Here is a 24,076-nt window from a genome sequence, read left to right on the forward strand (position 1 = left end):
AGAGGATGGATGAGCTGTCCAAACACGAATAGTTGATGCCAGATGGAAAGAAGAGAGTGGGCACATACACCAGGTTTTATAGCCCTTCCATGTAAGCAAGAAAGGCCTCACAAACTGCATTAGAGTATCAATTTATCCTGAAAAATGGCTCCTTAGTGATACATTTGTTTAAAATCAAACAGAACAGAGTCATTACAGGCTGTTTATGATTGGTATTTATTTTTCTAACAAAGGCTCACATTTAACTGTAAACAGAAAATACAAAGTCATATAAATGAACATTACATGTAAGGTTCACTATTTTTTTTCTCCTGATGAGTAACTGTTCAGGTGAAGCTGTGAAGAAGCCGTTTCCTCACAGAAAACGGGGACATCGTGTTTTCTGCTCAGCATCCTCATTTGTAATGTTCGCACCAGGAAATGGTTCAACAAAGCCGGGTTTGAAGCAATGAAAAGGTAGACTGCCAGGATGCTGTACGGCCAGTTTTGGTTTTAGTCACATGGCTTCGGCACGACCTATGACCTTGTGACCTCACCTCTTGGCCTTCTTTTCTTTCAGGATCTTCTTGCTCTCCTCTCTCCTGCGTTTGTTAACGGGGTTGCGTGGGTCATAGATCTCAAAGGTGTCCTCATCCTGCATGTTGGCATCCTTGACTTTTCTGCTTTGCTCATCAAACTGCAGAACATGGGCCATCCTAAATCAGACAAAGAGAGGAGGTGGAGAGAGTTCAAAGAACAGCAGGACAGGATCCACTAAATCACTGCTCTGTGGAACCGTTACCTAGAGGCCAGTTTCTCTTTTGCTTTGAGAAGTTTCATAACAACAAACCCAATAATTAGTTGAAGCAGGGGAAAATAACTACTTGATCTCCTGCTGAATTCATAAGCTTGCTCACACAAAGAAATTAACAGTCTTTAATTTTTATGGTTGCTTCATTTTAATGGAAAGAGACAGGATATAAACCAAAAATCCAGAAAAAAATATTACATAAAAATTATAAATGGATTTACATTTCATTGAGTGAAATAACTACTCGATGCCATACAACCCAGCTAGAATTTGGGCTCCTGCAGATCGGCTCTGTGGCTGTGTGGGAAAGAATCAATTACAGATACTCCTGATAGGTGGCTGTAGCTCAGGAGGTAGACAGAGGTCATCTACCAATATGAAGGTTGGTGGTTCAGTCCTTCGGGCAAGATACTGAACCTTTAGTTGCACTCCAATGTGATCATTGGAGTGTGAAAATGTGTGAATGTTAAATAGAAAGCATTTAGGCATAGAAAATAGTGCTTGTATGAATGTGTTTTGCATAGCATAGCTGCAATGGCATCACCATTGGGGAAAACCAAAGAGGGTGGCAGGAACAAGTCTGTAGACCTACACAAGACTGGAATGGATTACAAGATCAAGAAGCTGGTTGAAAAGGTGCAAACGGGGCTGTGGCCCCCCCACACCCTCTAGCAGATCATTACATGAAGGAACCTTTTAAAAAAACAAGCGCGTCCATGCTCACAGGTGTACACACGGGTGATCACACCCACAAACTACACCCTTTTTGGCTCCTACCTCAAAGCACACTGTGTTCTGTTGATCTTATGTGCTGCACAATAATGTTTAATATTTAGTATTTACTGTCATATTCCCATATATCATTGTGATGTTGTTTATTCTATTACTCTTGTTCTCTTCTGCTTGTTTTCTTTTTTCTTTCTCAGCAGGTGACTGATATATGCATTTTTTCTTCTTCTTTTTTTTTCTGCTCATTCTGTTGGTTTTTGTCTTTTGCCCTTCTCCCCCGTCCCTCTTCTCAGCTGTTTCTCTTTCCCTCTTTCTTTCTCCCCTTCTTTCCCCCAGTCAAGTCTGTCCCGTATTCAGTAAGTGAAAATAAAATGAACAATAAAAGGTGAATCAAATGGACCATTACGGCAAGGCTGGGATGGTCAATTTGGTAAAGTAAATCCGTTGGGCATCTTTCTTTGCCTTTAGACAACAATTCTGATGGCAAAGGAGCCAAACGGGACAGGCCAAAAAAAAACAAAAAAGAAAAAGAAAAGGTGCAAACTGTTGACAATCAATCGTCCTTTGGTCAGATGAAACCAAAATCGAGCTCTCTGGCAGATAATTACACACTAATCAACGTATATTTTGAAACTACAACATTATTTTATCTATTTAAGGATCTGAAAGGATTACTTAATAAACCTTTAAACCCAGTTGAAATGTTAAATCAAGACTAAGAGTCTAATTATAATATATCAATATAATAGTGTTCTTTAAACGGTAGCTAAAATGACTTAAATAGATGCTCTAAAATCACCAGTGTTTTTTGACATTAAGCCTATAGTATTGTGTTTATTTACCTAGTGTGGCTTACCCTCACTGTGGCTTTCTAAAAAACCAGATACAAGGAGGAGGGCATTTCCCAACAAAAAAAAAAATACCAAGGTGAAGTCCAAGGGGGCTTAACCCTAGTGACTCTGGTGGTCCTCTAACTTTGCTACAGTTTTTCCACAGACCCACACATTAGCACTCTAACACAAAGAACAGACATAATAATCATGGTTAACTTGCATTCACATTCTTCTTAGCCTCATTTCCTGAGCTGAGAAGTAATTTTCCCAGCTTCAAGTCTTTTTCAAAATGTAAAAAAGGCAAAAATGCAAAACTGTAATCACTACATTTTTATCTTAATCGGTAATGGTTCCAGTTAGTTTTGCAGCATAGCTGCAATGGCAGTGAATGGCACAGTTCCTTCGCAGCAAGGTTTGCATTTTTAACCTGCTGGTAAGCTTTGGGCCTTTATCTGTGGAGTTTCATGGTCTCCATCATCCCCAGGTACTCCAGCTTTGTCCAGCAGTTAACCTTTAGGATAACTGGTAGTTCTAAAATGACTGGCTTAATTGTTGTTGTGAACCTGAATTCACACAAGAGTACATCATTACAATGTTTTAAGCATTTTAAGCATCACTTTAAGCATGTTAACTTGTGCCTAATTATGGCCTCACAGGGTTGCTGCAAAGGTGGCTTTACACTGTAACTGGTTCAGAACTGGTTGTGTGATACTCAGATACCTTTATAAACTATTACCCCCCCCATCTCCCCCCGGTGCTGGTACTGGAATTGGGGGAAGGGAAAGTAAAATATAAACCACACACACCCACCATATAGGTACAGTGCTTTAGTGTTTTATTTAATTTTTTTAAAAATCTATTAGACAACCTGTCATAAAAAGACGACGACACAACTTTTAGAAATCTGTCAAAAACTGGTTTAAAACTTGAGATTTAATTAGGGAAATAAACTGAATTCATGTATGAAAACCCAAACTTGAGCTGGTACACATATTATGTGCATTATTTGAGTCAATCCTTCGATGAAAAATACCAACCAACATTACATGGTGGAACAATTGTGGCGCCAAATTCTATTTACAATCAGCTCATGCTATGCTTGTCGTATGAAACCAGAGCAAACCAGAGGAAATGCAAACGTAGTTTTGTTCATACCTAAAATAAGAAAATCTTTAAATGTTTCCTTCAAAGTTCACGATTAACAGATTGTTTCAGTGTGTTTCCACATGCCTGTATTAAAAAAACAAAACTCCATGCTGTAAACTTAAACAAGGGTTGTTCTAGCGTGCATGACCTCTTCTACGTGTCTGTGCGGTTAGGGTGTTTTAGTATGTTGGTGCGATCTGGATTTTCTCCTGTGTTCATTTGAAATCGGCAGGAGTTGTGACAGCTCATCTAGAATGCCACGGTTAGACTCTGGCAGGCCCTGAGGACTCCTGCTGCGTGAGCATGCCGCCTCTGATAATTTGTCTAGCAGTCTCTGTGATGACAGTCTGCCGGTCATACAGCCTCAGAGTCATCCAGCTCTGAAACATGATGTGGAAAGGCAGCGTTAGGGGCTTATCAAAACCGCTGTGCTGCCATAACGCGAGTCTACAGAAGCTTTTCCTCTATTTATTTGTCTTGCATTCTTTTTACTCAAGCAGGGGGTGGGATTTACTGAATATGGAGGAATGGTGAAAGCAATGGAGGGCTCTTTGCTTTGAGAGAGTGGGCTCTGAGGTTGTGTGTTAGCAAAGCAGAAGGAGTTGGGGGAGGAGGGGGCTGTAGAGGGAGAGTCAGAATTTGGAGACACAGACACAGATGGAATAGTTTACCTCCTCTGGCCCAGACTTGACTTCCAATGTCTGACCTGTTGTAACCCACATTCTGTTCGCAGTACTCCTAGAGTGGCACAGACTTCCCCACTGGTGTTTTTCTAGGACTGCTATGCTACTGCCCCGTCCCTCCTTTCTCACCATACCTGGCAGGGGCAACACCGTGAGGTGTCTACAGCCGGGAGAGGCCAGCCAAGGCTTCTCTCAAATTCATTAGGACCCCCACATATGCACGCTGACACACAAACGCACACCCAGACTGAACTTCAAGGAGGCTTCTTGAGACTAATAGGAACTACAGATTTTGTTATTCGAAATCTCTTGCACACAGACACTTTGCTCACGTTCAAACACATGGTATTCATTTCAAACCCTCACTCTGTGCAGTTAGACTTTGAGATCTTTGGTGAAAAACAGAATATGAGAGGAAAACACACAGTCAGGCCTGATTTCCTGATGGCCAATCTGGTGGCTGTGGCTTGAAATCCCAACGTGACACACATACACAAGCACACAACCTGAACTTTCACACACATTTATCAGAACTTGGAGTGAGCTTTAGATCTTATAGAGTTCAGGTTCATCTGTACAAGGAAGGATTTTGTTTTTCCAGTGTCTCATGTTTGTTGCTCCTGATATTATGTTGTCTTTTAGCGATAGTCATCATAATATCAATGAAATAATAAAACATCTTTTTTCTAGTTAGCCTGTCATGCTTAAACTTCACTGTCCACAAAATGGTGTGTATGCCGGACTGCTTCTTGGGCTCTGGGAGGACTGATGTGCTCACGTATTGCTCAGAGTTTCTACTATTATTGACTGCAGTGAACAGTGAATTTAAGTTATAGACCAATGATGTGGTACTTTTCTTTTCTTGATATAGAATCAGCATTTCTGTTAACAGTTGGACAAGTAAGTTTGTTCATTATATTAAAGTAGTCTAACCAGAGAAAACGAAAAACATGGACAAAGATTCCCTGTCAGAAAAATGAAGCCACTGCGGAAGTGCCTTAAAAACTGCATTCTGTCTTAAAGCCACCAGATGGCGATAGCTGGGGTTGCAAACGTCCAGCCCGAGCCTTTTCCCTCCATAGAAAGCTATGGGGGTGGGCGGAGACAAGGCTTTCTTTGTTGACCTTTTTGCTCATACCATGTTTTGCTCATTGACTTGTCAGTCACAAACCATCTGCCGATGAGTCAGTGGTTTTACACTCAGACCCACCTCTTCTTGTTACATCAGTTTTTCTTGCAACCAAGATGTTGATGGCGGAAAACGGTAATCTCGAAAAATGGGAATCCAGACACCAGTGGCTGACATCATATTACTTTATTACCGTCTATGAGTATAACACTATAATCAGCAAGTTTTAACTAAAAAAATAACCAAAAGCAACATTTAAATGAAAATTTAACCGTCTTCCATTTAATCTTTTAAATGTCTTCAAATTTTAAAGAACTAAATAGTCATTTTTAACATAATTGTGTCAGGCCAGGGTCCTTCTGTGTGGAGTTTGCATGTTCTCCCCATGCTTGTGTGGGTTCTCTCCAGGTACTTCAGCTTCCTCCCACAGTCCAAAAACATGCAGTTAGCGGGGTTAGGTTAATTGGAAACACTAAATTGCCCAATGCGGGAGTAAATGTGAGTGCGAATGGTAGCCCTGTGACAGACTGGCGACCTGTCCAGGGTGTATCCTGCCTCTCACCCTAAGACAGGTGGGATAGGCTCATGATCATGCTTGACTTTGCTTTATTCAGTTGCATAAATTGAAATAAATGAACAATGTCTGGATTCTTTCCTAAAAGATGACCATGAAAGAAGAAAATGAAAATATCCCGCTCATTTATCTCGAATAGTGTCAAGCTCACTGACCATCCTTTGTCATCATCCTCTGCCAGCTCCTCCATGTCCTCCTGTGGACCCTCAGTGATGGCCGATGACAGCTTGGACTTGAAGCTGTTGAGCAGGGCCAGCGTCTACCGTAAAGATCAGACATCATTAAAACACACGTTAACAACTACAGAATTTACAGTCTATTTCAATTTCAGTAATTTAGTGCAACAAATTGTGCCCTCTTGCCTGTTCTTCTCTGCTTGAGCCTTTTTTCAGTTTTCGGTTCTTGAGCCCTTCATATTTCTTTCTTCCCTCCAAGTACTCAGCCACAGCTTCACTGGTTGGCTTTTTCTCCACTTTAGAGAGTCAAAAGAGACAAAGTAGACAGCTGTTATAGCAGCAAAGCAAGAAATCAGACAAATCTTAACTAACAACTTGAGAAATCTCTGCATGTCCGTACTTCCAACTGTTCTTTACCTATCTCAACAACTGTTTATCCAAACCACTTCAAGCTTGCAGGCTGTGTTGCCAAGGAAATGAGTTAAGTGCACTGCCAAGTTTGAGCTTGTTTGGATGAGCGACTCTAGCCTGAGGGAGCCAGAATGAAAGCCGGCCAAGAAGTTTTAACTTTTACAAAATTACATTATTTGGATGGTCTAAAATTCAAACTGGTTCATGCAAAGATAACTGGAGAGGTTTTTAATAATAGTCTTTGTTTTCCTCTTTTTGACCACTTGTGAAACTGTTCCTAAACTGAACAGAATTCAGGGATGTTTTACCAGATTTAAAATAAATGAATAAATATTTATTTTTAGATGTTCAGTTTTAAGTGTAATTAACTGCTACTTAACAAACGACAGGTAAAAAAAAAAAAAAAAAAAAAAAAAAAAAAAAAAAAAAAAAAACACAGAACAAGAGCAGCAAGAAAACATAAAAGGAAAAGCCTTCACAGATGCTGCTGTACATGCTCCATGACCATGATTACCAGAAAACTGAAAAGATAGTCCGTCCATCTCAGACTGTCATGCTCTGTACGTATCCATGCTATTGCTCACCATCACAAAGAAGGAATTAAATAATCATCCCTTATTTTTTTCCTGATCAAAGATGACATACGTAACGAGCCTTAAGATTTAACCGAGTCAGTTAAATTTTAGCACAGATTAGAGCAAGTGTGAACCACATTCAGCTGATTTGAGAGGAGTGAAGGTCACTTAACTTGTCCTACTGAAATATTATCAAGGAATTAAAAAAAATCTATTATTATTATTATTTTTTAATGATTATAGAAGGTGACAAATGTAAGGAAAATAGTGGTTTGCACAATCTCCAAGTGTCTGAACCTGTTTGAAAGGACTGAACAGGAGTACATTTTAAAATTATTTTTTAAATTAAGCAGTTTATTTGAAGATCAAAAGCTCTTTTTAAACTTTTGAATTCAAATAAGACAAAGAGACTCATTATTTTGTTGTTTTATTATTAGCGTATCCTCCAGTTGATAATGAAAACTATAAATGTCGAAATACTGCACTGACTGTACTTAACAGCCTTTGTTGACTACAAACAGAAACTGATACAACTGTTAGGCTACTTCAAAATATACTAGACTAAATTATAACGTATGTGGAACTTGACTTGCAGGAGCCGGAGATTCTTTAGCTAATCATCGCTGATCTCTAATGTGGAAATAAAGCTGCACTGAAAAGAAGAGGATTAATCATGTTGTTGATTCATTCTTTTTTGCTTTTTTCTGTTTCACATCACCGGCTGGACAAAACCCATGAACTGAAAAAAAAAAAACCCACTTAATAAAGCTTCTTAAATGTAAATATTTTTATTTTTCATAATCTTCTGAAAACTGAAGCAGTTTTAGACTGCAAGTCAGACAAAACAGCACCAAAAATGGTGTATAAAGATGCCACCCTGGATTTTTACTTCTTTATACAGTGGGGCAAAAAAGTATTTAGTCAGCCACCGATTGTGCAAGTTCCCCCACTTAAAATGATGACAGAGGTCAGTAATTTGCACCAGAGGTACACTTCAACTGTGAGAGACAGAATGTGAAAAAAAAAAATCCATGAATCCACATGGTAGGATTTGTAAAGAATTTATTCGTAAATCAGGGTGGAAAATAAGTATTTGGTCAATAACAAAAATACAACTCAATACTTTGTAACATAACCTTTGTTGGCAATAACAGAGGTCAAACGTTTACTATAGGTCTTTACCAGGTTTGCACACACAGTAGCTGGTATTTTGGCCCATTCCTCCATGCAGATCTTCTCGAGAGCAGTGATGTTTTGGGGCTGTCGCCGAGCAACACGGACTTTCAACTCCCGCCACAGATTTTCTATGGGGTTGAGGTCTGGAGACTGGCTAGGCCACTCCAGGACTTTCAAATGCTTCTTACGGAGCCACTCCTTTGTTGCCCGGGCGGTGTGTTTTGGATCATTGTCATGTTGGAAGACCCAGCCGCGTTTCATCTTCAAAGTTCTCACTGATGGAAGGAGGTTTTGGCTCAAAATCTCACGATACATGGCCCCATTCATTCTGTCCTTAACACAGATCAGTCATCCTGTCCCCTTGGCAGAAAAACAGCCCCATAGCATGATGTTTCCACCCCCATGCTTCACAGTAGGTATGGTGTTCTTGGGATGCAACTCAGTATTCTTCTTCCTCCGAACACGACGAGTTGAGTTTATACCAAAAAGTTCTACTTTGGTTTCATCTGACCACATGACATTCTCCCAATCCTCTGCTGTATCATCCATGTGCTCTCTGGCAAACTTCAGACGGGCCTGGACATGCACTGGCTTCAGCAGCGGTACACGTCTGGCACTGCGGGATTTGATTCCCTGCCGTTGTAGTGTGTTACTGATGGTGACCTTTGTTACTTTGGTCCCAGCTCTCTGCAGGTCATTCACCAGGTCCCCCCGTGTGGTTCTGGGATCTTTGCTCACCGTTCTCATGATCATTTTGACCCCACGGGATGAGATCTTGCGTGGAGCCCCAGATCGAGGGAGATTATCAGTGGTCTTGTATGTCTTCCATTTTCTGATGATTGCTCCCACAGTTGATTTTTTCACACCAAGCTGCTTGCCTATTGTAGATTCACTCTTCCCAGTCTGGTGCAGGTCTACAATACTTTTCCTGGTGTCCTTCCAAAGCTCTTTGGTCTTGGCCATGGCGGAGTTTGGAGTCTGACTGTTTGAGGCTGTGGACAGGTGTCTTTTATACAGATGATGAGTTCAAACAGGTGCCATTCATACAGGTAACGAGTGGGGGACAGAAAAGCTTCTTACAGGAGACGTTACAGGTCTGTGAGAGCCAGAGATTTTCCTTGTTTGAGGTGACCAAATACTTATTTTCCACCCTGATTTACGAATAAATTCTTTACAAATCCTACCATGTGGATTCATGGATTTTTTTTCACATTCTGTCTCTCACAGTTGAAGTGTACCTCTGGTGCAAATTACTGACCTCTGTCATCATTTTAAGTGGGGGAACTTGCACAATCGGTGGCTGACTAAATACTTTTTTGCCCCACTGTATGTTCTATGTTTTGTCTAATTTACAGACATAAAATATAAGTGAGAGCACAACCAACTGAACTAACTGATAATGAAGATATTCCTTAGTTTCATCTCTAATACAAATAAAAGGAAGGAAACTAGACTGTAGCCGTCTAATGCAACAGATGTACTGTATGAGCTGTGTGTGTCACAAAGTACAGACAGAGAGGGTAAAATCACAGTATGCTGGGAATACTTTTCCACCAAACTGTCCTCTCTGCAGTATGTGTGAAAAATTCTCTCATCGTGAATAGAAGGAGAGACAATCAGCGTGCTGACATCGGTGTCTCATGCAGTTAATGTGCTTCTGTAAATCTCAGAGTTCAGGCGTACAGTCTGTGAAGTCACAGAGTGGCAGACAGTGAGCACAGTCTGCTGGCTGTCTGAGCACTTTCTTTCCACAACAAAATGTGATGTCACACACAGACACAAGCCCCAGATCACCGTCACCTCACTCGCCAAGCTGTGCCACTCCTGACTGGATGCTCTGACATATTCAGCTGCACTAAATAAATGATGCAACAGAGAAAACACACGAGGCCCCTGCTTGTCATTTAGGAGAGAGCTGCTATTTTATGAGTTCATGAGACAACATATTTCCCAAAATAAACTAACAGAACAACAAAGAACTTAAGGCAGGCATATGAACCAGACCTTACTGAAAAGCTTGTTTAAATGACCCAAGCATGCACAACTAACTAGAGACTATACCAACTGAAACCCTTAAATATCCTCCTGAGAACCAGGCTGTTCATTTATGTCCTCTGTAATGGATATTTGTTTTTGGTCTATATCTTTTGACTTATTTCAGGTAACCTACTAAGTCCTAAAGTACTAAATAGAGGAGCTTTCCATTGATATCGCATGTGTTTGAGTGGCGTCTTTTAGCTGTAAAAGAAGAAAGAAATCACAAAAAAGTGCAATGGGGAGATTCCCTTTTCCTTGGTTCTCAGGAGGATATGATTAAAAAAAATAGAATAACAAACTGGACAGGTCATGTTTCATGTAAGTCATTGGTCAATCTTGGTTTGAATAAAAGACAAATACAAATGTGTTATAACTACAAAAAGAAAAAGAAAAAAAAACTATTTGTGTGTCTTTAAACAATAATTCATTATGCACTTTAAGAAAATTAGAAGGAGTTGCTCCAAACCAAATGTTAAGACATCGCCCTCCCTGGGCCTGGGTCTGCCGGAGGTTTTATCTTGTTAAAAGGGAGTTTTTCCTTCCCACTGTCACCAACTGCTCAAAGGGAGTTGTCTGATGTTTCTCTCTTTACTTTACAATATAAAGCACCTTGAAGTAACTGTTGTTGTGATTTGGTGCTATACAAACAAAAACTGAACTGAATAATGTAACTTGCTTCGTGGTACAGTACAGCTGATTCAAGAAGTGAGTGCTTCAGTTTTGGTGAGTGAAATTCTGGTGGATCCTTTGCAAATAACGCCAAATAAGAAATCACTTAATTTCCAAACCAAATGCACACAGATCACAAAAAAAGGGGGGAAAAAATCAAAGTATAACACTTTCCCCCACTTGACTGGTGTCATTACTGAAGTCTGTTGTGCTGCTTAGAGGGGCAGCCCTTTTTCTGACTTGATTTATGACACAAACACGTGATCTTCCTCCATCTCTTGCCCAGTCACCTCTGCTGCAACCTATGACATGCCGGATGCTGACTGATGATGCCCTGAGGTCATGCGCGAAGAACACACATCCCTTCTCCAGCTGTTGTCACTGACTATCCCTGAGTTTGATGACATTTTAAATTATATTCCTCCCCTTTCCTGTCACCTGGGATCTAGAGAGCTACAAATCAAGCTGCTGTTATAGCAACCGAGGTGTGTTGTGGACGACAAACGCCCCTTTTACAGGATCAAGTTTTCCCCATTCTCTGTTAAACAATCAGGAGTTTTTAACAAAGTCCAAGTGGCACAATAAGAAGTAATAAATACAGGTAGTTAAACTGAGTAAACTGTGTAAACTTAAAAGCTGCTCTGCTGATTGTTTAAAAAGAAACACAAAAAAACCTCTCTGAAATGAATTTTTAGATGGCTTTGTGTTGCTGTTGTATAGATGCATGACACATGCCTTACTAAAGTAACCACAATTCAGTGATATACTGCCTTTTGTGATTCATAAACAAAATAAGCAAGACATTACGAAAACTAAAGGGACTCCATCATTGAGAGTACATGCAAGAAATGATGTGCTTGTGATTTACTTGCATCACTTTGTAGCTGATGATTGGTAACTAGTGGACATCCCAGGCTCCTGTTGCCTAGGTAAGCCTCTAATTTATACTACTCTATCATATGTCCCCTACTGGCAGGTTTCAGAGTCGTTGGCAATTCAGATTCAATTCCCTGACTTGCATTGCTCTGTACCTGCTGGTTGCTAGCGAACATTTTTGTCTCGAGTTGCCTAGGTAACCCTCTAATTGGCAGTAGGTTCAATTGCTTGCCTCAAAGCAGAGAAATGTTTAAGTGGCAACATAATGTTTCTAGTGGTTATGTTGCCCGTTGTCACTGAATGTTATCAGTTTTCTGTGTCCTCTGGTCACCATGTTGTACTTGTACTTGCTTCCTGGGTGTCATTGAGATGACATAATAGATGTTTTTACTGTAATCAAACAGTAAAAACATCTAATTTGATCGCATGCTATCAAATTAGGAAAATATCTGACTAAAAAAAGAAAAAAAACAAGGCAATAAGTTACCTTATTTTATCTGAGCAGTGCTTTTGAGGGTTTAAAGTGGATGAAAATACCAGAGATGTGTTTTGAAAAAAAAACAATCAAGCTGGTCTAAGACTCCCAGTTGATCTGCTGAGCAGTTAAAATAATAATTCCAATCACAGTATTTGGCATTTCATATAGCATTCAATTGATACATGTCCTAAAAATGAACAACATGACTGACAAGCCACCAGTGTAATACAACGCCAGGAATACACACGCAGACCTGTATAATATCTAAGTGGGATACAGTATGCTGCCACATCATTTTAGAGGGTTTTGAATGGACAGTAGTTTCAGAATGCCTCTCTTATTTTTGGCTCTGGTACCCAGTGGTCATGCCAAGAAAGAGAAATCCAGACTGCAGGAACATGCTATAATTTCTGTGAAAGCTGAAGAGAAAACTGAAGTGATGATTGTGATGAACTAAACTGTGTGTTAAAGGTGAATTCTGAAGAGACGGTTTGCATTTCAGGCCAATCAAGTTTAATGCCAGGCACAACGGTGAGTGAGGATAACGAATGGACACAGAATGACATCAGGCAGGCATGCAGATCAAGAATCATATACACACTGATGGTATATTACAGGCTGAAGAATATGCATTTAAGAATATTTTAGTGCAGGCACAATAAATTACTATTATTATTATTATTATTTTTATTTATTTTTATGTTATTTCAAGTATTCAATTACTTGCAGTAGAATAATCTTTGATAATCTTAACTGCCTTGTAAGTGATAGTAAACTGATCATCTCTAGGACTTTCCACTGTCAGCTGCAGAAAATGGGAATTTGGAGATGCCATCATGACTTTCCTGTTTTGCCATATCTCAGATGACATAATTTACCAAGAACATATCTAGTGGATTATATGACAACCCCCCCAATGATTTGTTACAGATGCAAAATAATTCAAACAAGCATCATGTGTTCACTGAGTCAGCACTGACCAATTAAAGAGACATGTGAGCGAATGGCACCAGACGCTGACCTTAACAAAGTGGTCAAAGCAGAATCAGGAGAAAATTTTTAGCTTAAGCAGACATCCGTCTCCCCTGCAGCGGCCATTGGGCCGTGACATCTATCCATTCCATTTAATGGAATTAACTTTTGTTTCCAACACAAAAATGTAACGAGGAACTCTTTAAAAGAAACCCCTGCCTCTGGCTAAGCTGACAGGAAAGAACAAAACAAAGGCCCCTGGCTGAATTTAAATACCTTGTAAGATAATAGAGGAGCTTGGGCTACTCGCCATCAGGTATAACAATGCAAGGCTGCTACCGTCTCAACACCTGAATCAATAAGTGGATTTTTTTTTTAGAGACTACGTCTTCTTGAGTGTTAGAACAGAGATATAATTGAGAACAACTCAAATTTAGAGAGAGCAAAAGAATTGTAGTTAATGACAGAGGTGTGGACTCGAGTCACATGACTTGGACTCGAGTCAGACTCGAGTCATTAATTTTATGACTTTAGACTTGACTTGAAAAAATGTTCTAAGACTTGTGACTTGACTTGGACTTTTACACCAGTGACTTGGGACTTGAATTGGACTTGAACCGGTTTACTTGAAAAGACTTGATATTTTACCCCAAATATAAAATTTAACATGCATATTATATAGAGATTGAAAATGTGACGTCATTCACGGGTAGAACCGCAAAGGATTCTGGGAACTCGTGGCAAGCGGTACTAGCGCACGCAGGCTTTCAATTAAAATCAGTTATACAGCGATAAAAAGAAACACAAAAATGTCAAGAAGCCGTTTTATTATTAACTGCAATAGCCGGTCGCATGACAGCCACTGGAAGCCGACGGGTAAAGAGATCGGTTGTTATCGGATTACGTCATTGAGGAGAAATTGTTCGAGCCATGTTTCCGAAGTAACAAAGACGCGACGGATGGCCTGGATTGCAGCCATTCAAAGATCAAATATAACGTCCCAGAACACTCCAGCTCACAGGTTAGTCTGCTCCAAGCATTTACACGAAGGTCAGTGTTTTTTAGTAGTTAATGCGTCATTTTTCTTAACATAATTGGTGATATAGGTTACAAGCAAGTCTGGCGCTGAACAGAAATTGTCGCGCTATGCTCCTTTATTTATTGTGCATAAATAGTGAATTGTCCTGACACAATATTGCGTTTCGCTTCTGTTATTATGGTACATTGACAAAAACATATACTTTTATTCACAGGATAAAACAGGTTTTTTGTATCACTAATTGCCCAGTACGATTACAGCATACAGTATTATTGTCACTGCTACATTTCTGTGATGGGTACCAGAAATTATTTCCACTACGTTGAGCTCAAAGGTCCTATTAATAAACGGTTAACGAATGTATATTTATGACGACAATTTGTGAGACTGGTAAACTTATGATACGTACGATGGTCTTTCGTTCTACACGGTGCATTTCAAGGTCCTGCACCCATCTGTCGGTAAACTGTACCTGGGCTTGTTGCAGTGACCTGAAGTTACTAAACTTCATGATCGTATGCGCTCACTCCAAGAACCGTATGATTATAAATATGCATATAAATATGCTAAGATGAGATAGCTGACTTCATCTAACTAGCAAATGTTGTCCAGGCTACGTTGGTGATACAGTTTTTTTTAATGTGTATGATATTTTTGTCATGCGATTTTAAAGCTGGTCCTACAACCGCATCCAAGAATAACATGCAGCTTATCTCAGAACTGTCGGTGAAAATTATTCTTGGAGCTAGGTTTAATTGAGCTGCATTTTAAAGAGGTGCAATTTCACAATTTGTGTATATTTTCTAAGTTCACTATTTTGTCATGTGTTGAGAAAAACACAGATTTTAAAATTACATGGTCTAATATTTACATTTAGCATATAACTGCAACATTATTTTTTCGTTTTTTTTTTTTAAAGACTCGAAAGGACTTGAAATTCAAAATTTCAGACTTGTGACTTGACTCGGACTTTTACACCAGTGACTTGAGACTCGACTCTGACTTGCCTGACATTACTTGAGACTTGACTTGAGACTTGAGGATAAAGACTTGAGACTTACTTGAGACTTGCAAAACAATGACTTGGTCCCACCTCTGGTTAATGATAGTATTGGAGTACAACATAGTGACTGGATCTTGTCCTCTTTAATCTAAAATCATGCCGCCATTTGGCAGCAAATAAACATTAGGGTCTGTGTTTCTACTTAAAAGCATGACTCCATCAGTGTTTGTGGAGACAAAAACAATGTTTGAGCTCTTCGTGGACTTTTGTAAATTTTGGCTGGTGGTAATCCCACACTTAGGCTGCTCCCTGCAGACACCCCCTGTAAACCACTTTGTTTTGTTGCACAACAACACACACAACCTCAGGCTAACCTCTGTGTCTGAGTGGTTTTTGTAATTCTCAAAAATGCGTTTCAGCGTCAGCAAAAATCCAGTGATTGACGGCATTATGACAGACTGGAGTGTGGTGAAGACCAGAGGAGATTTGGGGGCAGATTTGTACAGAATTTAGTTGGGCCAAAGCTGCAAACTAACAAACACATTGGGTTTGATGTGCAACCATGGCGGCCACTCAACAATTTTTACCCATGCAATTTTCAGAAAGCTTCAACACAAAAATGCAGGCCGTTTAGGTGGTGGGGGGGAAATAGACGTCTGCAACTAATTGACAAAATCAGAGGGTTGCCTGTCTCAGTGTCCATTAGCAGAGAATGTAGCACAGACCACCCTCCTAGAGACTTACTTCACACTTAAATCTACTTTTAAAGATCATTAAAAAAAAACCCTAAACCTATAAATATATATTATATACATATAATATACACCCACTATATCATCTGCCACCAATAAATGTAAAATATAATGGGTTACACCAGGACACTTAAGAGTGCATGTAGGGGATTAAACATTTGCACACATACCCTCCTTGACTTCATCTTTTGCAGGTTTTGAACTTTCTTCTTTTCTTTGCTTTATGGCCTGCAGTTCTTTCTTCAACTGTCGCGCCTCTTTCCGTAATTCATCACTGTAAATGGAGAAATACAGTTTTGAGATCATAAACTCAACGTATACATCTGTTATAAAAGGAATACACTTGTTAACAGACGAGAAGAATCCCAGAGCGGCAGGCCCAAAGAAAAAAGTCATCCATTACAAACAAGAAGAGAATAGTTTGAACAGACATTTGGCTCCACTGGCTTCATCGCAAAACAAACACAAGGCATACATTTTTTTTTACGTTTCAAGAATATTAAATGTCTTTATAAACAAGTTGCTACTTGTCATTATGGTGGGCACACATACGAAACACAGAATAAAGAAGGCACATGGAAAAGCTGGTGTTGGTTCAGTAAACAGAAAACACTTTCCTCGAGAGTTTGTGCCCTTAGTTGCTTGTTTGAAGTCTTACTGAATGCAACATGATGTTCACTTTTTAAATTATAGTTCCCATTTAGAGTCAAACAAGACGCTAGCCTGCAAACGACCAGTGTCCCCCAATTTCTCAGTCAAATCGGTTCTTCGCTCATCTGATCGCGTTTCAAAACATCCAAATGGTGACAGCAAAATCACTCAACTTGACACTTCAAACAGGACTTCACTAACCAGTGGATGATGTCACAGTGGGTATTACCCATCTTTTTATTGTGGTCAAGACCAAAGTGGAGAAAGGCGAGTCTGGAATTTGAACTTTGGTCTCAAGTGAAGATCAAGAACTCAAAAATCTAATCCCAGGATGATTTAGACACTTTCCAAGTCAAGTCACTAACAAGAACCATGTCAAAGCCAGTCAGTCTAAAGCCAAAATCATCTTCCTCTTTTTTCGACTGCTTCCTTTAGAGATCTGCTTGCATCTCACCCTATCACTTGCATCCTCCTCTGTCACACCAACCAGCTGCATGCCCTTCACTACATCCATGAACTTCCTTCAGGTCCCTCTCATTTCTTCCTGCCCGGCAGCTCCATCTTCAGCATCCTATGTGTGTAATATATTCAGTCTCTCTCCTTGACACATGTTCTAAATGTCTCACTCTCTAACTTTGTCTCCAAACCGCTCAACCTGAGCTGCTGAAGAACCAAAGCTGTGTTTCAGACCATAAACTCATCCCTTTTGCGATATAAATGGAAAGTGATGAATCTCTGGGGTTGGTTTTTAAAACTGATTTACAGTACTTTTTTTTTTTGGCAATCTAAAGCTAAATTTGACCTCAACAAAATTTGTTAATGAGGTCAGTATCATGTTCATATTTGTACAAAAGAACATGCACATATTTAATTTGCATATAAATCAGAGCACTACACAAGTTGTATGAAGTTAAATATGAATGTTTTTCGATACATAAAATACACAATGCTCTGAGTGGCAGAAGTAATAAAAAACTTTATACTTCCTCTGCTCAAGTGGCACTGCAATAACTATCCCAGGCACTCCTCTCCTGGCTAGCCACCCTTGTAAAACCTTTAACTGGATGACAGAGGCAGGCCAAGGCACATCCTCACTTCCTTAACTCCAAGGTGGTGTCCTTTTTGGCAGGCGGCCTGCAGCCCAGCTCATACAAGGCCAGCAATGCTGATTATTGTTCCCCATCATATGACTGAGACTTCTGCCAGTTACAGAGCAGATATGTTATGTTAAGAAATGATAATATTTTTGTACTGCCTGACAGCTCTGTTTCATCCCATTCACTTGCAGAGCCACAAAGCACAGGTAAGCTGCACAGTCTGGGCCCCTGGCCTAGAAACATCTGAGGCATCTCCAGACCAAACAATGGCTGCTTTTGTTTCCTACATCTGCTTTTCTGGACAGACATTCATTTATATCCTTTCTCTTTCCTTTTATGTGGAACTTTGATTCTTGTGTTTGTAGCTAGTGCTATATTTGTTTAATTCTCTGACATTGTCTGTGGCAAAGTACTGAGGCATCAAACTGAGTGATATTTTAACTGTAAGTGGCTCAGCAAATATTAACAGCTGTGTCTGACTTGATGTCATGTCTCTTCCTTGTTAGCTTTCCTGGTTCTTCTGAGGATACACATAAGGAATCAGTCAGACATACAGTTGTTAGTCCTCTATTTTGAGGTCAGTATCAAGAAAAAAAAATTGCTTCAGCTGAATCCAAACTAAGTTGCCAAGGGTAGAAACTGGTTGGCAGAATCAGACACTGCCTATGCGAGGATGTTGCTTGCTCAGCTCAGTCTACAGAAGAATCAATAACAACAAACCTCTTTTCTAAGACATATTTTACATAAAGCATTGTAATGCAACACAGATGTGAAAACCCATAGGTGGGCAAAGAACGTAATAATTTGAAGACTCCAGCTGCCATTCACACTCCCACATGATGAATGGGTTTTTGTCTCTCTGGTGGTACTCTTTGATTAAAATGATAGCAGAAAACTCTCCATCCACGTTACTGCAGAATTACTGCAGTAGGTGGCCAGTTAACTATTTTGTTTTTTTTAAGGTGATGAAGGCAACAACAAACCTTTTTAATACCAACTGTCAGATTTAACAAAGATTGTGCAAATGCAAGCTGAGCTTCAATAATTTAATATTGCACTTTCATTAAGATGTTTTAAAAAAGTCACACACACAACAAAAGAGGGTTTAACAGCCTTACTAGTAGTACGGATCAAGTTTCAAAAAAATGCTTGATCCTGCTCTTCCCATTTATGCAATGTTCTAGCAATTTTTTGTACTTCTTGGTAACAATTTCAAAACTTGTCTGCTATCATCTGATACGATTTGGGTACAATGGCTAATACTTGGGAATAATATTGGTATCGAATGTAGCCAGGGACTAAAACCTTTGTTCCGTGTATTGACTATTTCACTGGTACTGTCTAACCATATTCAGGAAAGGCATGCAAGGATTGAAGGATGCTGGTGCTAGGAATGCTAATGTTTATCAAGTTAAAAAAATATTAGACCTTTTAATTGAAATTAGCTGCTAGGAATATATACTGCTGTGGACACTGAAACATCACAGGGTTGACCAGCTGAAGATTGAGGTTTTAGCCTCTTTAGCCAAACACTCAAAAAAGTGAATTTGGGTGGTTCTTACATTTAGAAGAGTCTAAATTGTAATTTAATTAGTGCTGTCAGCGTTAATCTTGCTAAAATGACGTTAACGCCATAACTGCATTAACGCGGCAAATGTCCGTTAACAAGTTACCACGGTTACAGCGAGATTAATGCTGATGGCACTAAATTTGATCAAAAGAATTTTATGTTTATATGGTGAATCATATAAGATCTTGTTGAAATGATATGATACAGTCTTGCAGGAGTGGTTAGTTGCCTGGACACGATACCACAAGATCACATGAGATTTCAAACCAAAAGAAAATCACTGAGGTTTTAAGAGGCAGAAAAGCCTACACACACCACGTGTATGCTATCATTATTGTATATTGACAAAAAATATATATATATATATATTAAAAAAAATCTATATCTATCTATATCTTTCCTTGTTATTTGTGTACTTGTTGTAAATAATCATTGACAGCTCGGTGGTGCACTGCTTAGCACTGTTGCCTCACAAGAAGAAGGTCCTGAGTTCAAATCAACCATCTGGCCTGCATTGGTTCTCTCCGGATACTCTGACTTCCTCCCACAGTCCAAAGACATGCAGTTAGTGGGGTTAGGTTAAATGGTAATTCTAAATTACCCATAAGTGTCAATGTGACTGCAAATTGTTCTCTGTGTTAGCCCTGCAATAGACCGGCAAGTTTTATGTTATCCAGACTCTAATTTTTTTTAACATTTCAAAAAAATAACCCTTTAAATGAACTTAATCATGGAAAGGATTTCAGCATTAATAAATGGCTTTCTATTAGCAGCAACTACTTTTGTTGGACTAATGTAATTTGCATGGGTTAAACTAAGTTGGACTCAACTGCATTAAATAAGTTGATTCATCATAAGTTGGTCCAACTGAAGTACATTAAGTTGGAATAATAGAACTGCATAATGCTAAAATAAAGCAATTTAATCGCGTGGAAATCCTTTCTATGATTTATTTAATACTTTTTTTTTTGAGTGCACCTAGTCAACACAAATTTACCTGCCTCCAAAAAGTCACATAGGCTGCAGGCATGTTGCTTTTCACAAGTTTTTGTTATTATTATTGTTGTTGTTATTTTACTAGTGGCAGTAGCCATCTTTCACAGCTCACTGAGCTCAGGTGACCATTCTAATAGTAAAGACTTGTTGGCAAAGGCTGTGCAGTACACTATATTATATTATCCTTATACAGAAGCTCCCCATTCATTTAATAGTGAGGAGATTCTGTAGTTTTGGCAGTACTGATGATCATACATTTGGGATTTCCAAATGGCCTTTAATCTTTAATCTTGTGGGTTTTATAGGAACATCATCCCTGACACTTCTCTGGCATTAATGGGCATTAATAGGAAGGATTTTTCAAGCCTATTTTTGAGTAAAGAACACACTGGACTACGTGATCATTTTTGGCCTGCCTTGACATGTTGCCATTAGGAAAACAGGAGATGTATCCAAGGCAACAGCTGAACAATCAGCCCCATAACCATGGTGCCAATAAAGAAAAAAAGGGCAGAAAGGACAGGAAAAGCCCCACCAACACCTGTTAGGACTCCCCTCAGGGCTCAGCAAATTCCTCCCAAGACCCTCACATCATAACACAACAAACTACTCTGTTTCTACACTTGTTGCCCAGTCCGAATCACAATGTTTTGTCTAATGTATGTAAACGCATGTTTTAGTCATAGATTTTTTTTTAGGCAGCCAGCATTATCAATGTTAAGATGGACATTTATAACTCAGGTTCAGCAAAAAACAAGGAAAAAACCCAAAAGAAAATAACACTTTAACAACACTTCATTCATTGCAAGGCAAGAATAACTGAAGAAGAGAATAAAGGATAGACAAAGCACAGGGTAGCTCCTTCTTGTCCCATTTCTGCAAGTCTACCCATCCCTTTACTCAATAAGGCAATCTATTTGCCAGCAGGAGAGACTGATTTAACAATCATTTTAAAAAACAAGGCCAATCGGAGAGGCACTCATCTGTTGTCATTTGTTGCCAGATAAACAGACCAAAACTGGCAGGACTAGATATATTATCAATCTTTCTTGTGACTCCCTACTAGCCCCTGCGGTCTGAGTGTACTTTGGGGCTGCCAGCTACTGTCACTCCTTCTGAAAATTCAAGAAATGTGAAAACCAGAGAGCTGTGGATGATTAACTTTTCATAAAGAAAGCATATGAAGTGATTGGCAGTAGACCAAGTACTCATGATTCCGAACCTTGCATTTAATACTCCAGTGTCTGGCAGGAGTCTGAGGCTGACACAGGAATTTGACAACCTTAAAAATAGTAAAGTGATGACTGTATGGTTCATCAAAAATTCAATAGTTTTTCCAAAATAGACAAGCACGCTGTGCTATCCTTTTTTGGATTTCTTTGTATTCTCATCTTGCCTTCAAATGGCTTTCACGAAATGTAAATACTGACAGAAATCAAACAGTTTTCACTTAAAATGTGGCCACAGCGTGATTAAGATGGGTCAAAAGTATGTCTAAAAGTAAAATTTAACACCTCAGAGTTGTTTAGAGTAAGTACACCACAAGGGTGGCAGCAGCAGCTTCTCTTTGCTATGTTGGATTAAATCCAGTCTAATGACTGAGCAAGTGATGTGGATGAATGTGCTAGAATAACAAGGTGGCTGGGTGAACTCCCCTCGGGGGGCACTCCATGGCTTGGTCAAAAGCCAAGGAGAACTGTGAGCTGGAGTTGAAGAATCTAACCTCAACGCAGGAATTTGCAGGACTTTGCAAAGTGATCTAGGTCAACGCAGTGGACCAAGGTTCCTTTTTAGAGTGCTTCACCTGCCTAATTTCTGAAACGATGCTTTAGCCTTCATCTAATCAGTTATGCTGGAAGTAACTCATTAATGTCATAGAGTATTAACTGTATGAATTATACTTAGTTTCACATTTTCTACTTCACTTAAATATTTTGCCTTTATGAGAGAATAAGACATAAATGTGCACAGTATCAGATGATGATGTTGATTACAGTCCAAGCCTCACTCCAAGCCTCACTTTTGCTTTTTATTCACTTTGAATTATATAAAACAAACAAACAAAAAAACCCTCAAAACTTCACACATCTTAGATATGCATTGCTGTATGGACCTGTTTCCAGCAAGCAAGTGCCCCATATGGTGCAGACATGCTACAGTGGTCCAGAGATGTGTAAACCTGGCAGTTCCAAAACATACACAACTCTGCTGCCAAGAACTGGATTATCTCAAGCAGGTTTCTGTACAAATGCAGCGCTGAATGCTTTCATGATCTCTGCAACCTTTCCCTGAGAACGCACTGGGTTATGACCAATGACAAGAGACAAGTGCAGCCAATTAATTCACAGTGACATATTGTCTGCAGCTTGGTCGGATAATTAGTGTCTGATGTCTCATTTAAGGTAAACTGTCCACAAGGCTAAGGGAATGCTTTCTTAAGGTGTTTTAAATACTGAAAAGATGTTTGAAATGTGGAAAGAGAAACAGACCCAACGTGGCAGAAGACCAACAGATGAAGAATAGAACTACAGGGGCCGGTCAATTCATTAGTTAGTCAATCAACGGAAAGCGAGTCAGCAACTCGTTTGAAAAATGATTAATCTTTATAGTCGTTTTTCAACTAAAACCTTCTCCAACATGAAGATTTGGTTTTCCTCTGTTTTATATTAACGTAAACTGACTCTCCCACAAACATTTACTCTCAGGTTTTGGAAAATTGTGGTAACATTTTATAGACTAAACAACTCAACGAATTAAGAAGACATTCACAAGATTAAAACACACACAGCTTTGATTAGAGCACGTGGCAGAGTGCCAGAGGGAACATAGATTTTTCTTTTCTCTCGAGGAGTTTGACACTATGATAACTAGAAATTATATATTATATACAAATTCACTGGTTCCATGTCCTCAGATGAGAATATCTCCTGGTTTTCTTTTAAGATGTTAAAATTTCTTTGGGCTGGAAATGTTTGAAAGGAACATTAAACATTAATTTACAGCCAATATAATATACTGATATTGGCATACTCTTATACTGGCTGTAAAACTTTATTTTTGTAATATAGTACAACACTCAAAAAAGATGCTTGGGTAGCTTCAGAAATAGTGTCATTAAACAGAATGTCATACAGAATGGCTTCAACTTCTTTGTTTAAAACACACTTAGTATTGTCTGTAGCACACGTAGGAGCGTTGCATCACAGAGGAGCAGTGTGCTGATGAATACATTTTTTACTACCCCAAAACTGCTGCTGGAATTGGGCCCCAAAATCCAGTATTCTTACACTCTAAAGAAGAAAATCTACATCATAATCAATATTGAAAAGTCACTGTAAATCAGATACTGGATCCTTTATTTTCCTACATTTATTCACACCTAAATACATTTCTATGTATCATGTGTATACACCTACACTAAAAATACACACAAGTCCCTACAAAATGTAATTTTAATTAGAATATTCTACAGATGACATGAAAATAAAAATCTGGAAGACGCACTGAATTTAAAAAAAAAAGTCATTCCATCTGTATTACTAAGTCACCAAATACACATAAGTGATAACAAGTGAAATAAATAACAGGATGTGCTGTTCTGTCATTATCTTCAGTCTGCTGTAACTAAAAAGCCATTACCAGAAACAGCAGAGGGAGCCAGGCCATGCTGGCAGAAGCAGCTCACCCTGTGTCCCACAGCCATATGGAAGCGTT

At 39.2% G+C, this 24,076-nt stretch overlaps 1 protein-coding gene across 1 annotated transcript in view; it reads right to left on the bottom strand.

The window, feature by feature from the left end:
• Nucleotides 1-197: 197 nt before the first annotated feature.
• The window catches only part of cwc27 (CWC27 spliceosome associated cyclophilin), a 33,440-nt gene continuing 9,561 nt past the window's right edge, over nt 198-24,076 (bottom strand). The window contains exons 11-14 of the mRNA XM_080876248.1: nt 16,219-16,322; nt 6,247-6,356; nt 6,040-6,143; nt 198-695 (exon numbers count right to left, since the gene is read on the bottom strand). Of these exons, the coding sequence (XP_080732374.1) occupies nt 533-695; nt 6,040-6,143; nt 6,247-6,356; nt 16,219-16,322 (481 nt within the window). The 3' untranslated portion in view covers nt 198-532. The remainder of the gene's footprint in view (nt 696-6,039; nt 6,144-6,246; nt 6,357-16,218; nt 16,323-24,076) is intronic.

This window comes from Rhamphochromis sp. 'chilingali' (assembly GCF_963969265.1).
Source record: "Rhamphochromis sp. 'chilingali' genome assembly, chromosome: 2".
NCBI lineage: Eukaryota > Metazoa > Chordata > Actinopteri > Cichliformes > Cichlidae > Rhamphochromis > Rhamphochromis sp. 'chilingali'.